Source organism: Lipotes vexillifer, unplaced genomic scaffold (genome assembly GCF_000442215.2).
Source record: "Lipotes vexillifer unplaced genomic scaffold, Lipotes_vexillifer_v1.1 scaffold999, whole genome shotgun sequence".
In the NCBI taxonomy this organism is placed as follows: domain Eukaryota; kingdom Metazoa; phylum Chordata; class Mammalia; order Artiodactyla; family Lipotidae; genus Lipotes; species Lipotes vexillifer.
In genome coordinates this window covers 1,660,122-1,674,836 of record NW_006774368.1, presented here as the reverse complement: position 1 = coordinate 1,674,836, position 14,715 = coordinate 1,660,122, and the positions used below count along the sequence as shown (strand labels likewise).

The 14,715-nt window shown below is 46.9% G+C and overlaps 1 protein-coding gene across 1 annotated transcript in view; it reads right to left on the bottom strand.

Annotated features, from left to right (window-relative positions):
* ARHGAP31 (Rho GTPase activating protein 31) overlaps window positions 1–9,387 on the bottom strand; it is a 107,788-nt gene extending 98,401 nt beyond the window's left edge. Inside the window, exon 1 of the mRNA XM_007449130.1 lies at window positions 9,288–9,387. Within this exon, the coding sequence (XP_007449192.1) occupies window positions 9,288–9,387 (100 nt within the window). The remainder of the gene's footprint in view (window positions 1–9,287) is intronic.
* Window positions 9,388–14,715: the final 5,328 nt, after the last annotated feature.

Genomic DNA, 14,715 nt, shown 5'->3' with positions numbered 1-14,715 from the left:
GCTGAACTTATCACCTTGGCAATGCATGGTTAAATGCAGCTCTGCATATCAGACCCTGATTTACTGCCAGCATAACTGCAGCTGTTTGGGTCCAGAGGAGACAAAGCTATGAAAGCGAAATTTAATGTCGGACAGACATGGTTTGACTTCTGGTTCTCCCAGTTCCTAGCTGGGTGATGTTAGGCAAATTGCTTAATCTCTCTGAGTTGGTTTTCATATATAAAATTGGGGAGGGGGAAGATCCCTGGTGGCCTAGTGGTTAGAATTCCGAGCGTTCACTGCCATGGCCCAGGTTCAATCCCTGGTTGGGGAACTGAGATCCCGCAAGCTGTGTGGTACAGCCAAAAGTAGATAAAATTAAAAATAACAATAAAAGAAAATGGGGGGGGGGCAAAAGAGAACTTTCCACATGCAGTGGGGAGAGATTGAGGCTGCACATTTATGCACATTTAGATTTAATCAAGAAACATACTTAGGGTGGTCAGTTGACATCATTTTAAAAGTTTTATGTTTTAACAGAATCTCCCATTCCCCCGCTCTTGGGCCAGGCACAGACACAGCCAGACCAACTGCCACACTTGAGATCAGCTACAGTGCCTTCTCCTGACAGTAAGATCACTCTCCTGCCACTGAAGACAGCTTCTGTCACCCCAGCCAAGGGTGCAGCCAAAAGGGTTGCAGGCTTGGAGGTCCCCCCCTCCAAGCCTGGCCATTACAAGTCACTCTCAACTACCTTTCCCCCAGTTTAAGCATCTTCTGCCCCAGGGCTCAGGAGGGTGTAACCAATTACAAGCATCAGGCAAAACCATGTGGTTTCCTGTCTGTAGAAACCAACCACTCTATCTCCCCGTATCTCCGTCATTCCTCACGGGTCAGATGATGTTTATTGTTTTATTGATTTATTCCCCCCTTACAAACAACCCACTCATAGTTCTCTTTCACTCGGTTGCCTTGAATGTTAGCACCTCCCGCTTGCACCTTCTGTAGAACCCTCATTTCATTCTTGGTACTCTTGGTTATTTTCCTGTCTTACGCAACCCACTAGGCTGAGAGCAACTTGAGAGCATCTTTGTAAACCCCAGAGTGTCCAGCATATTAAATATTTGTTGCATTGAATTGAAAGCCCCATACAAGATGCTTTCTGAATAATACCATGAAAAGAGCCAGGGAAAGAAATATGCATAATTACACAAATTAGCTCAATTCACGAAGGCTATAGATTTATTTAGTTTGCCAGCCTCCTACTTTTTATGTCAGACTGTTTTCTGCTGTCTGTAACAGCAAGAGCTCGTATAAGTTGCTTTTGGGGAGGGTGACATTCACCCCTCTCCCTCTGGAGGTGGTGGCGAGGGGGCCCCCAGAGGCATACTGGGTCAGCATCAGGCCGTGGGCATGGCACCAGGGCATGGTATGCATGAGCCAGGCTTGAACTAGAACAAAGAGTGCCTGAGACTCGATCCCAGAAACTCAGTTGGTTCTGGGGCCCCGCCAAGAATGTGATGCATACCAAGGAGTGACTGGTGAGGCACTAGGGAAAGTCAGTGTTTCTGGGGCACCCTGTGCAAAGCCTGGGTCCATTTCTAACTGGGAGTAGCTATGCGCCCTTGTGGGGAACCTTGAACAATCTTGGATTCCCGCTGTTCCAGCATATCAGCAATGTCCCAGGTCCTGAGCTTCCTAGAAGGGCTCTAACTCTGGCTTCCTGAGGAGGAAACAGGGTCCATCAATCATCTGCTGTGTGTTAGCCTCAGGGAGGCCAGCGAGCTACCCAATCTGCATGAGCTGCCCAAGGCCACCCGCCTTTAGCCGAGCTCAATGTCCACTTGCAAACACAAAGACAGTGAGAAAACAGAATATCAGGTAGAATGAGGATCAAACTGGGTGCCTCTGACTCTAAGGCAAGTGCTGTTCCAGGAGGGAAGGAGGACTGTGGCTGCAGTAGGCAGGGAGGGGCCTGGGAGGAAAAGGCAGGGGACTTGAAAGTTAGTAGGTGGGGTTAGAGGACGTGTGTGTGAAAAGCTCCTGACAGAGGGTGAAGTGCTGTGCAAACGTTAGCTGTTATTATTACTATTCTCCATCTAGGCTGGGGGAAGAACAACGCAAGGGAGAAAAGGCTGCTTTTTGCAGGTTAGTTCTTCTTTTCTTTTGACAAAACTGTAACATAAATGTCAAATTATGAAATATGCTATTTTGGGAGATTGTGTTTGTGCCTAAGACAGGCATGGCTTTGGGAGTCACACTAGATCTGGATTTAAATCTTGCCTCTCTTATCTCTACAATCTTGGCAAGTGATTTAACCTCTTGGATCTCAGTTTTCTCCTCTGTAAAAAGGGTAAAAATGCCCAATTCTTACAGATTTCGAAAATATTCCTTTGTACGTATAAAGTGACTGGCACATAGTAAGCAATGAATGCAGACTGTAACTCTACAATTAAAAATAACAAGCAGGTGTGGTTTAGGGCTCAGCTTTCATTTCTGGGTCCCTTCTCTCCTTCCAAGACACCCCCCCACTTCCTCCCCTTTCCTTTGGCAGCCTAATGTTCTCAGCTTTCTCTGTCAAAAGCTGCTCTTAAAAAAATCTAGCACCAGTATCTGTCTCTTCTGATTTGAAGTCAGCATGGTTTCTCAGGGGTCCCTTATTTTAAGGCTTACCTAAAATTGCATACTGGGGGGAAGATTAGCGGGATGGTGGGGGGCTGCTATCTAGACACCTAAAGTTCCATCAGGCCGTGGCTCCACCTCAATCAGGACTCGAGGACAGTCCTTTGAGGGAGGAACACCAAAACCTAGTAAACTGAAGGGTGACATTTGTGTTGGGGCATAGAGAGAAACAGAAAATCCGGTGGGAATGCACCTGTAAGCAAAAAGAAAATTAAATCTTAAGTGTGACAAGTGGGTAAATGCCACTCTGGCTTCAATACAGGGCAAGCAATGAGTGAAAAAGAAAACAAAACAGAAAACCGAAAGCGCTAGTAGCGCCATGTTCCTGGGCCTCAAGACCAGGGTGAAGGAACCAGACCAAGGAAAGTGGAGACCTGAGACCCAGAAGGTGCGGGTTAGTGGGGGTGAGCGGGAGAGGTGCCCGGCAGCTCACATTGACTAGCCTGTTCTGGAGGAAATAAGCATTGGGTAGTCCCAACCAGAGGGTCTATCACTACTTTGTTCCAGAAATTTTTAGCTACAATATCTAATGAAAGAGGAGCTGGGGGGCACTTCTTATCCCCAGACTGAGTCCTGGACCTCTCAGCCCTGTCCTCCTCTTCCACCCTCTGCCACGAAATCCCAGGAAACTTTCTGCAGGGAGGTGACCCCCCAGGAACAATTGGTCCCTAGCAAGTGCTTCAGAACTGCCTTGGTCAGTCAGCTTCTGGAATTTACAATGTGTTCTCCCCTCATCCGCACTCTCACAGGAAAAGGTTTCCAGGCTAGCCCACAGATGCCTAATAGATTAAGGGGGGAAATAAAAAGAATGTATCAAAAACTACAGCTCTAATGGCATTGGGAGCTTATCCACCACTTACAGCATCATCTATGGGAAAATGTGTTCCCAGTTCCAACTTGTTTCCCTCTGCCCCATTAGATGGCCCACTGGGCTCTAGGGCAGGTCTGGGGCTACCTTAGCAGTCCCAAGGCCTGGGCCTCCAGCGGCTGGAAGGCATCTGGGCAGCTGCCAGTGGGGGTGGTAGGGGTGGAAGAAGGGCGAGGCTATGCCTGTCATCAAGGGGCTCCTGGCAGAAGTCTGGAGACTGGGCAGGAGGGAGGGATGTGGGTAGGTGGAATGGCTGTTTCCATCCTCTGGGTGGGTTGTTTGCCATATCCAGACCATACAGAGTCAGTTACAGTTTGGCTTCATGCAATCAGTCAGCTTGCTCCAGGTTTAAAAGCCTTAATTCTCCTCTTTTAGTTCTTCCTGTTTCACTGTGGAAGCCCAGATCTGGGGATGCCCCTCTGAACTCAAGCCCATGAGGTGGCTGTTCTGTCTGCACAAACTCCACCTCCAGGACCTGACTTCTCTTTCAGTTCCCTGCAGGTCCTGGAGTGGCTGGGTACCTTTCTCAGATCTTTCTGAGGGCCCTTTAGTTTCAGGTTGACATTTTGCTCTCCCACCACTGTATACTGATGGTCCACTACCCAGAGGCTCTGGGAAATCCCTCCGTGAACTCTCCATTCAGCGGGACAACTAAGCTGCTTCCTGTCCCTCTTGGTGCTTAATTAACCCATCTGACCATATCATTTACTCGCTTCATCAGAGCCCTCATGCAGTCAGTCATGGATAGTATGTGGTTATGCTAGGGCAAGTCCAGGGTGTTATGATAACAACAGCTACATTTAGAGCTTACCTTACGCATGCCCTCTGCTAAGTGCTTTGCCCATAGTAACTCATTTCTCTTCACACCAGTCCTCTTATCCTCAATTCACAAAGGAGGAAAGTGAGACCCAGAGGGGGTAAGTAACTTGCTCCAGGGTCACTCAGCTGGGAACAGACAGTTAGGATTCTACCCCAGGCTGTAGGCTTCCAGAACTCCTAATGGGAGCCCCCAGCAGGGGGCACCTGACTTGGGAGGATCAGGGAAGGTTTCCAGAAGCAGCTGAGACCCAAAGGATAAAGAATTAGCTAGGAAAGGTGTGATAACGATGTGCCAGGCAAGACGCTGGGAAGGAGACCACTAACCCAAAGAGAATACCCCTGCCCTGGGTCTCCATTCAATGTTAAATCTTCTCTTGAACAGAAAAATATTCACCTTCCTTGCTAACACTTTGCTCCTGTTTATGTTTGGATTTTTTGTCTATTTAATTGAAGATAAAAGCTTTTGCATTTTCTCCTTCAGTCATGACAGCTAGCTTCAAAGCTTAATTGAGCCATTGGTTTCTGAAAGTTTGTTCATATCCCTTAGACTATCAATTTCTTGAGTCTGGAGTGCCTGTTTCTTTCTCTCCCACCGTACCTCCACAGCGCCTTATACTGGTTTGTTAAATAAGCGAATAAACAAAGTGAGAGAATGACTTAGCTTCAGAAATGTAGACTAGCTACGCCTCAAAGTTCCCATTGCCCTATCCTTGTTCTTTGAAATGCTGGGGCCATCTTGACTCTCATCAAGCTTAAAATTATATTTTGTAATGGGTGTTTATTCATTATGAACCTTTTGTAATTCCTCGATTCAAATACATATATATTTTTTCTTTTCAACCTGATAAGAACTAGAAAAAAACCTCCAGGAATAAGGTTCTTATCAAACATTCAGAGGGTACATTCTGAATAGTCAAGGCTGCTTATCCAGGGAGAAAATGATCTGTAAACCCCTGCACTATAAGCAGTGGTCCTCAACTCTTCCTGCATTCCAAAATCATCTAGGAAGCTTTTTTTTTTTTTTTTGTGGTACGAGGGCCTCTCACTGTTGTGGCCTCTCCTGTTGCGGAGCACAGGCTCCGGATGCGCAGGCTCAGCGGCCATGGCTCACGGGCCCAGCCGCTCCGCGGCATGTGGGGTCTTCCCGGACTGGGGCACGAACCCGTGTCCCCTGCATCGGCAGGCGGACTCTCAACCACTGCGCCACCAGGGAAGCCCTCTAGGAAGCTTTTAAAACATACCCATGCCTGGGCACCATGAGATTCTGATTTAATTGTTCTGAGAGGGGGCCTGGACATCAACTTTTTTTTCATGCTCCCCAAGTGATTCTATTGTGCTACCACCATGGCAAACCACTGCATGGACAATTATCCCTTTTTACCAGGGAGTGAGTCAAATGGCAGAGATTGTTGGGAAGAGTGAGGAAGTCCTCAGCCCTTAGAGTGGGACCAGCACAGAGGCAGAAGATAGCTTTCCTGTAATGCTCTCTTACTGGTCCCTTGACTCCTGGCCCCAGCATTTTCAAGCACTGTGGGAAGGCCCAGAGCACTTGATTCAGAGGGGAGAGGTAGGAAATGCTCCTGGATGCACTCTGGCCTCACGGGGCTTCATCCACAGCCTCCCAACTGCAGGTGACACAATGATGTGGTTTTCATCACACAGCTACAAGCAAGGGTCTTCGTATTCAGTGGTCAAAAAGAAGAAAAAGAAAGCTGTACTATTTTCAGCATCAGCAGTGAGGAAGTGATGATCTTCTCCCTCTATTCCAGACAGGAAGAGAAAGTTCTCTGGTTCCCAGGGGAGAGCTAGGGGTTGGGGCAGCAGCCACCATGCTGGAGGGGAAGGGAAAGAAACACTGGCCAAGTTGGCCAGGAGCAACTTCATGCCATTCTTGGGTGATCTCACCAGCCTGGAGAAAAGTGGCCAAAGAAGCAAAAGGGGGAAATTGGCCATTCGTTATCAACCCTATGTGCAGCTTGGGACAACCAACAGCAGAGCCTGAACACGGCATCTGTGTGGCTGCCTGAAGAAACTGTATACACGATTTGTGTGTGTGTGTGTGTGTGTGTGTGTGTGTGTGTGTGTGTTCTAAGGAAAGGTTTCTGCTTTTCATCAGCTTCCTAAAGATTAAGGACAACACTGGCCCCGAGCAACGTCTGCTCTAAGTTAAACACCTATTTGTCACCCTGCCTCATTAGATGTGTCCAGTTGAAGGTAGCAGGACTGGGTTACAGCAATTGGCAGAAGTGGATGACATTTTTCCTCTGTGCTCAGTCTGGGGGTATAAATTCCTCATGTTCAGGTGGTCTGAGCACAGCTAATTGTCACCAGCTTTGCCTTGTACCCCAGCTCAGGGATTTCCCTCCCTCCCCAAACACATGGGTTCTCTTGGATTCCCCACATCTCTGTTCTTTCCTTCTGCCCTTGTGTTCCCAGACCTGAATCCACTTTTCTGCCTCATTTTATCCTTGACCTCCAAAGTTGAGTAACTGGGATGTCTGTCTTGTGAGGCCCTCCCCAGCCTTCTAGATCCTAGTTACCATGCTGACTTGTCACCCTCAGGATTCTGGGCTGAACTTCCAAGGTGGTGAACAAAGGGGCACTGCCCAGGTCAGTTTTTCCTCCCTGGGGGCAGAGTCCAGGCCTTGTCTATTAACCAATACATGTTTCAGAAAGTCCATGAGGAGGACACAGAGAAAACATTAGCACTGACTCTATTTATTGATGCTACACCAAAAGAAAAATAAGAGACAACTGCTTAACTAGTTTTAGATGTGGGAAAAAAGAAATCCTAATTATTCTCATTTATATAAGCTGCTTATTATGCCTGCCTAATTCCTACGTGGCACAATAATGGTGTATGGATCATTAAGTGGGTCAATTTCCTTCTGTTTCAAAGGAACTTTATTCAGGTATGTCAGTCTTGAAAGTTTGCTGATTCTGGGGCAGGGCTGTCTGCTTTCAATTAACGGGAAAAAAAAATCATTAGAGGAGAATGTTGGCCTAGACAAGGATGCCAGGGAGGGGAGAGGAGGCTAGTGGGCCAGAGCCCTCTGCGTCCTTCATGATTGACTATATGACCTTAGGCCGGTCACTTTACCTCTCCCGGCTTCCCTCCCTTCTCCCCAGGGCAGGAAGAGCACGAGGTACTGGTTTCAATTTTTTTTCTTTAAGAGTAGCCCCTTTTCTTTTTTTTTTTTTCTGAACGAAACATATATAAAAACCCAAAATATAAATCAGGTGAAAGAGGAACTGTTTAAAGCTGCCTTTGAGGAGTCATCACAGAACCCTAGGATTCCTTGCTCATCCTAGGATCTGTGACATTGTAAGAATGAGTCAGGACTGATAAGCACCTCCATGCAACTCTCAGCTTTGGAGTGAGGGCCCAGAAGAGCACCCATTTGGTGAAAGGTGGTATCCACGAGCATTCATAAGTGAACATGGACATGAACCTGAAGGCCCCCTGCAAAAACAGGTGGAGGAAAACATTTCATTCTGAACTTCTGAGGGTAGTGATTAAGATGCATAGTTGGAGTTCTCTCACACTCAAAAAAAACTCAACCCAAGGATGTTATTCCAAATCTACCTCTCCAGATTGTTGGAGAGGATTACGTGAATTGACTCAGTTGTGTCCCAGTTTCAAAAGAGGCAGTTTTGAAACCTGTGGTCCCCCAAGCTGTAAAATACTAAGCCATCTGCCCTAATGGCATGGCAGCCCCTGAACTCAAGGACACCACAGGAAATTATCACACCACTGCAAATTACTAGGTGGTGCTAAGTTCTTAAAAAAATGAAATAGAAACAAAAGCACTGTCCTGTTTTGAGATGCACATTTGATATGAGCTAATCAAATAGTTTTTGAGATTATTTTCCTGGAGGCAGAGTTATTCTGCAGTTAGCCCTTCAGTTTCCCCCCTTTGTTGTATCTATCTATGTATAAACACAAGGCCCATATAGTGGACTTTTTTCTCCCTCACTGAAACTTCTGAAGACAAGGCCTTTTTGTCACGGGTAAGTGCAGGACCAGTCAACCTTAACAAAAGCAGTCATTTAATGCTCAATTTCCTCAACTTTACTTTGATTAAAAACTTCTCACTTCAAATGCTGTTACTGTATTATAGATTGTTTTCTTTCACCCTTCCCCCGCCAACAAACGTTTAATAAGTTGTCTCTACGCTGGAGGATTCCCTTTTTTTTTTTTCCCAATTCGACCTTGAAAACAGAGAGGCTCTCCTTTTCATGTACATACCCTAAACTATTTTAAAATCAAGGCCCTCTGACCTTTCTACAACACTCTTCTTGTCAGACACACCAAACGCTAATCTGAAAACCAAGAGGAGGTAGAGGGTCTGAGGGGTTGGGAAGGGGAGGGAGGGAGCTACTATATATTTGGCATCAGTTCAGAAATTCAGAAAATGTTTGCGCAACCACTCCCCCGGCCAGGATCCACCGCACCCCCTCCTTCCAGCACATTAATAAAAAAAGATGTGAGCGGATGAAATCGGAGAGCCCGGGAGGGACACCTAAGGCGGTCATAATTATGTACCCAGAGAATCCCACTGAACACCACACCACAGATCGAGCCCTCCTCCGACATCCAAAGTTTGGGAACAGGACCTCTCAAGCCCCCCACCCCCAAGCCCCAGAGGTGGCCGGTTAAACGTGTAGCAGCACCGGCGCACCGCCCATTAATGGCTTGGGTGACACAAACGGAAGGGCTGACACAACCTCTGCACGTCGGGGTGGCAGCCTTACGCACCTTAAGAATCATGTGTGTTAAAAAAAAAAAAAAAAGCACAGTGAGCGCTCAGGCCTGGAATACATTAACTTGGGAATTGAAGGCAACACGCCCTACGAGAGTCCGTCTCTCTCTCTCTCTCTCTCAAACAAAAAGAAGCGGGGTGGGGCGTGGGGGGGGGAGGGGGCGACGGCACTTTACCATCCTGTCCTGAGCTTTCCAGATACTCCGTCAGGTCACAGCCAAAGGCGCTGGCGGCTCCCTTTCGTTTCAGCTTCTGCTTGGCACCCTTGTTCTTCATGAGTTAGTCCCAAAGAGGTTGCCCCTCCGTCTTCCCCTCCCCGCTGCTTGGCACCGCGCCTGCGATGGTCTCCGGGGGAGGTTAGATCAGTGGTTGCGGCGCGGCGCTGGGGGGCCGCATGGGCGTGGGGAAGAGCCTGGGCCCGGGGCAGCGCGCATGGAGCCCGCGGGGCGCGGAGCCCGGCGCGGGCGCTGAGCCTGAAATCCACGGCGCTCTCCTCCAGGGCCGCGGTACCGCAGGCCGTGTGGAGCTGGCAGCGGCGGGCCGGCGCGCTGGGAGTGTCACTTCCTCACTTGGAGTCCCAGGGACTTTCACGGGCTCCCGCGGTGTCTTCGGGTGTTCTCCTCCGCTTCGGAGGGAGGGCGAGCTCTCCGGTCCGTCTTCTAGAAGCCCAGGAGTGGCCGAGAGCGCGGGGAAGCCGGCGGCGGCCAGGGGTGCGGAGACAGCCCGGGGGCTGCCGTAGGTCCTCTGCCCGGCGCACGCTGTCCTGCCTTCAGACGGCTTTGGTAGAACGAAAAACAAGCATCCTGTCTCTCTCGCCCGCCCTCACGCCTTCCTTTTTTTTCCTGTCTTACAAATCTAGGATCATCCAACTCAGGAAATGCTGGAAGGAAGTTAGCTAGGGAGGGGGGTGGAGGGTGGAAATTTTTGGCAGCTCCGTGCTGGTGTGTGTATGGAGCCGGAGGAAGTAGGTGGGTGGGTTGAGGAGGACGGGGTGGGGGAGAGAACGCGCTCTTCAGAGAGCCGTTCTGCGACTCGGGAGATAACTGGGCAGCCCGGGAGGAAATCGCCGCTCTCCTAGGAGCACCCGCAGCCCGAGCCGCCCGCTTCCTGCCCCACCGACGGCTCTTTGAAGACAGCAGGAGGAGGCGCGCTGGCTTTCTGGATGGAGGGGGCTAGGTGGGACTGAAAAAAAGTGGCCTGCCTTGTTTTTATCGTCATTGTCATCATCTCTTTGACACTTTCTATTTCGGTGCCTGTCTGCTCCTACATAGACACTTAAAGAGTAATGACGGAAACAAAAACAGGGATTCCAGCGGAGAAACCTGACGGGGAGCGGTTTTCAGCCGGCCACTCCCAACCTTCCATCCTCCTTTCTGGCGCCCAGGTACCCCCAACCCAGCCAGGTCCCCTCCCAAGCTGAGGGAGGAATGGAGGCTGCCGCTTTGTAACCACTGCTCAGGAAATTAGATTTCTGAGATTCAAGCACGCGCGCGCGCGCACACACACACACACGCACACACACACAAACGTTATTACAAAGTTTGCTAAATGGAAGTAATCTGGGGGGGAAGTCTCAGATTTAAGGTGACTCTGATATTCTGACCTAATGTGGAGAAAGCAGTCTCCCAGGTTATTTCATAATTTGTCTCAAGTGTTCAGGAGGGCATGTTTTTTCTTCTCCAGTTAATTTGACTTCTGTGTACTCAGCACACAATAAGCACTCAAATTCTTGTTATTTAACCATTTTAGGATTAGATTAAACTTCCTGGGTAAATTCAAATCCATGTATAGGCTTGAAGGGTAGGGACGTTCATACAGCTCAGAAGGCTGGAAAAAGCTTTAGGTATAGTATTTTAGTCACTGAATCCCTTTACAGTCTCTCATCTCCCTATGTATCACCAAGACAGTTTATGAACTTTGACCCTTGACCTCTCTTTGTCAGAGCTTACAAGTGATAGCGTGCCTGCCAAATCTGGCTCACAGATGTGTTTGGTTTAGTACATGCCATGCTTTAAAATTTTTTAAATTAATTTCCAACATTAAAGAGTTAACGTTTTTCACATAAGAGATCGGGATTTCTGGCTTCTCTTGCAAAAATAGAAGATCTGGTCACACCGAAAGGGCATTTCCTTATGGCAAGGACCACTGATGCCAAGTTGTAGCAGCCTGCATGGCGGCACCACCTTCTTTAGAGAGTGAGCCCTCCAGTTTTGAAGCCCCCCAGTGCCCGTCTTCCCCACTGGAGTTTGCGGCCCAAGCTCTGTGTATGGTCTCTCCTTCCTTCTATTTTCCATCAGTCTCTCGGTGACACCAGCATTGCCCCAGTCATCTTGGCAAGACATCTTCAAGTAACCACTGACTCATTTCTCTCCGCCGCCACCTCCAGTCTAGTCCCGCCCAGACAGATGAGTCCTTCAAAATGCCTCTCCTCTGTGTTTCTTCTGTCCAGTCCCATTCAGTGAGGACCATTCACTCCTAAGTTATTAGAATAACTGCTAGTGGGGTTTGCTGAGTCCGGTCTCTTCCCATTTCATCCTGTACACTAAAGGCCTGTTGAGTCTTCCTGAAGTATTGCTGTTGTTGTTTGCCTGCTTTGCTCAGAACCTGTCAATGACTCCCTGTTTCCTACTCCCACGACAGCAGTTTCTAAGCATCTTGTAAGCTACTTGGAGAATATTTGGTAGGGTGTTTAGTATAATGACTTGTTCCTTTATTTATAGAGAAGCATCTCCACATGAGACTATAATTATTACTATTACTATTTATTTAGGAATTTACTGTACCAAAGACTTTCATATTTGACCTACAGTGCATTTCATCATTTTGGTAGCAAAGGAGAGAGGCTAAAGGGTTGCTCTTTTCCTGGGTCCAGGCCCCTAAGCACAAATTATGGATAAGTTGTCAAGCCCTGTGAATTACCTTTCTAAAGCTTTTAAAACATTCTTTTAACTTTTTATGTTGAAGAAATTTCAGCTTATAAAAATTTTTACAAGAAAATAGTCAAAGAATTCCCATATACCCTTCATCGAGCTTTTGCAAATATTAATGTCTTATATAACCAGAGTACAATTATCAAAGTTAGGAAATTTATATTGATACAATAATATTAACTAATCAACAGACCTTATTCAAGTATTAATTAATTTTAATTTTATAAAATTTTTATTAAATATGGTCTTTCTGACAATAAAGTTCACCAGTTAAATAAACAGTAATTTACAAGTAATTCTCAAAACACTTCACTTTATAACATTAGCTATGTAGGAGATCCCCTTAAGCACCATCAAACCCAGCAGGTGTAGGTTGTCACAAAACAGGGCTGCCTAGATGAACCATAAAGCTAATGACCAACTCAACCCAAAGATTCTTCTATGCTTTACTGAGGATTCCCCAAAGGGACCCCACAAACACAGAATTTTAATTCTGGAACAGCCTGAGACCTTTCAGCCTCTGCTTCGTGATAAGCTGGTTTCCGGTTGTTTAGGGTTCAGGGTTGAGGTAATACTGAACAATGGACAAGGTGTCCATTACGTCTGGACCAACTAAACAAACTTTATTTGAAATGTGTACATGGTGGTTCTTTGTCTCTACCTGATAGCTCTCAACTATCTACACCTTATGGTGGGAAGAACTCACAATTTATCAAGCTGGGTAATGAAGCTACACGGTGACAGCCTGACCCAGGGAGCTGGACGGTTGCCCTCTCCCGATTTGCTCCCTGCCCCCTCTCATTGCTGAGTAAGCCCTGTGATAATTGCCGAATTTAAATCTAGCCCTTGTTCTGGACACTCTCCTTCTATTTTTCTTTCTCTTCCCATTTTTCTTTTTCTCTTTGCTTACTCTAAGATGTGTACCTTTCTCTGGGTCTGTGAAAGGAAGTCAGATTTGGGTTCCAATGGGTTTTTTCGCAGGGCTGAGGATTTCCCAGGAAGCAGGTTAAATGGAAGTAGTCTAGGAATGTTAACAGGAGGACTAATTAAGCTATTTGGTGATAACATAAATTATGCCTGTAGCAGATTATCATGGTGCAAAAAGCACTTAGCTCACATGGAACTCCCACAGAAGAGTTCTGTCCTTGCCTATGATTTATCTTATCTGCAATTGGTTAAGACTGGTGCTTATCAAAATGTGCCATCTGCTTCTTTCACTCACCAACATTGGTAGCAATCTTCTCTGCTGTAAATAAACAGATGCAGAAGACCAAGAGTGAATATTGGGAGATTTTTTTTTTTAATTGAAGCATAGTTGATTTACGATGTTGTGTTAATTTCTGCTGTACAGCAAAGTGATTCAGTTTGTATATATATACACATTCTTTTTTATATTCTTCTCTATTATGGATGAAAATGTCCTTCTCATAGGATATTGAATATAGTTCCCTGTGCTATACAGTTGTTATACAGGACCTTGTTATTTATCCATGCTTTATGTAATAGTTTGCATCTGCTAACTCCAACTCCCAATCCATCCCTCCCTCACCCCCCACTCAGTATTGGGAGATTTTCATGTCACCTGTGATTTAGCCTTTTCTTTTACCCAATGGGCCCATAAAGCTAGAGTAGAAATCAGCAGTTTTAGAGTTCTCCCTCCTCTCCTCGTGCCCAGCCAATTAAGTATTCATATAACTCCTTGTTCATGGACTGTGGTTAATATGCTCTGAATTCTTTGTTCTGGGGTACATCCTTCTGCTACGTACATTTTCTCTCCCCCTTTCTTCTCCCCCTTTCCAGTTTAAAGATGCTAGTGTTGGGACTTCCCTGGTGGCGCAGTGGTTAAGAATCTGCTTGCCAATGAAGGGGACACGGGTTCGAGCCCTGATCCGGGAAGATACCTCATGCCGCAGAGCAACTAAGCCCATGTGCCGTGACTACTGAACCTACGTGCCACAACTACTGAAGCCCACGCACCTAGAGCCCATGCTCCGCAGCAAGAGAAGTCACCGCAATGAGAAGCCCACAATGAGGAGTAGCCCCCACTCGCCACAACTAGAGAAAGCCCGCACGCAGCAACAAAGACCCAATGCAGCCAAAATTAAATATAAAAATAAAAACAAACAAAACAATAGTTCTCTGTTTAAAAAAAAAAATAAAGATGCTAGTGTTGTCACTGATTGTTGGGTGTGATGGGCTGAATTGTGCCCCCCTCCATGTTCATATGTTGAAGTTCCAATCCCCAATCCCTCAGAATCTGACTGTATTTGGAGATAGGGCCTTTAAAGACGTGATTAAGTTAAAATGAGGCTATTAGATTTGGCCATAATTCAATCTGACTGGTGTCCTTGTAAGAAGAGATACACCAGGGATGTGTACCACAGAGAAAAAACCAAGTGAGGACATGGCCTTATGAGAAGGTGGTGAGAAGGTGGCCATCTGCAAGGCAAGGAGAGAGGCCTCAGGAGAAATCAAACTGCCGACACCTTGATCTTGGACTTCCAGCCTCCAGAGCTGTGAGAAAATAAATTTATGTTATTTAAGCCACCTTCTCTATGCTATTTTGTTATGGCAACCCTAGCAGACTGATATATTGGGTGAGGTTCTTCCATGAGAGAGGTCTTGTGCTCCTTCTGAGCCCAGCCACCACTACTCTGAGGGTCTGAAGCAAAAG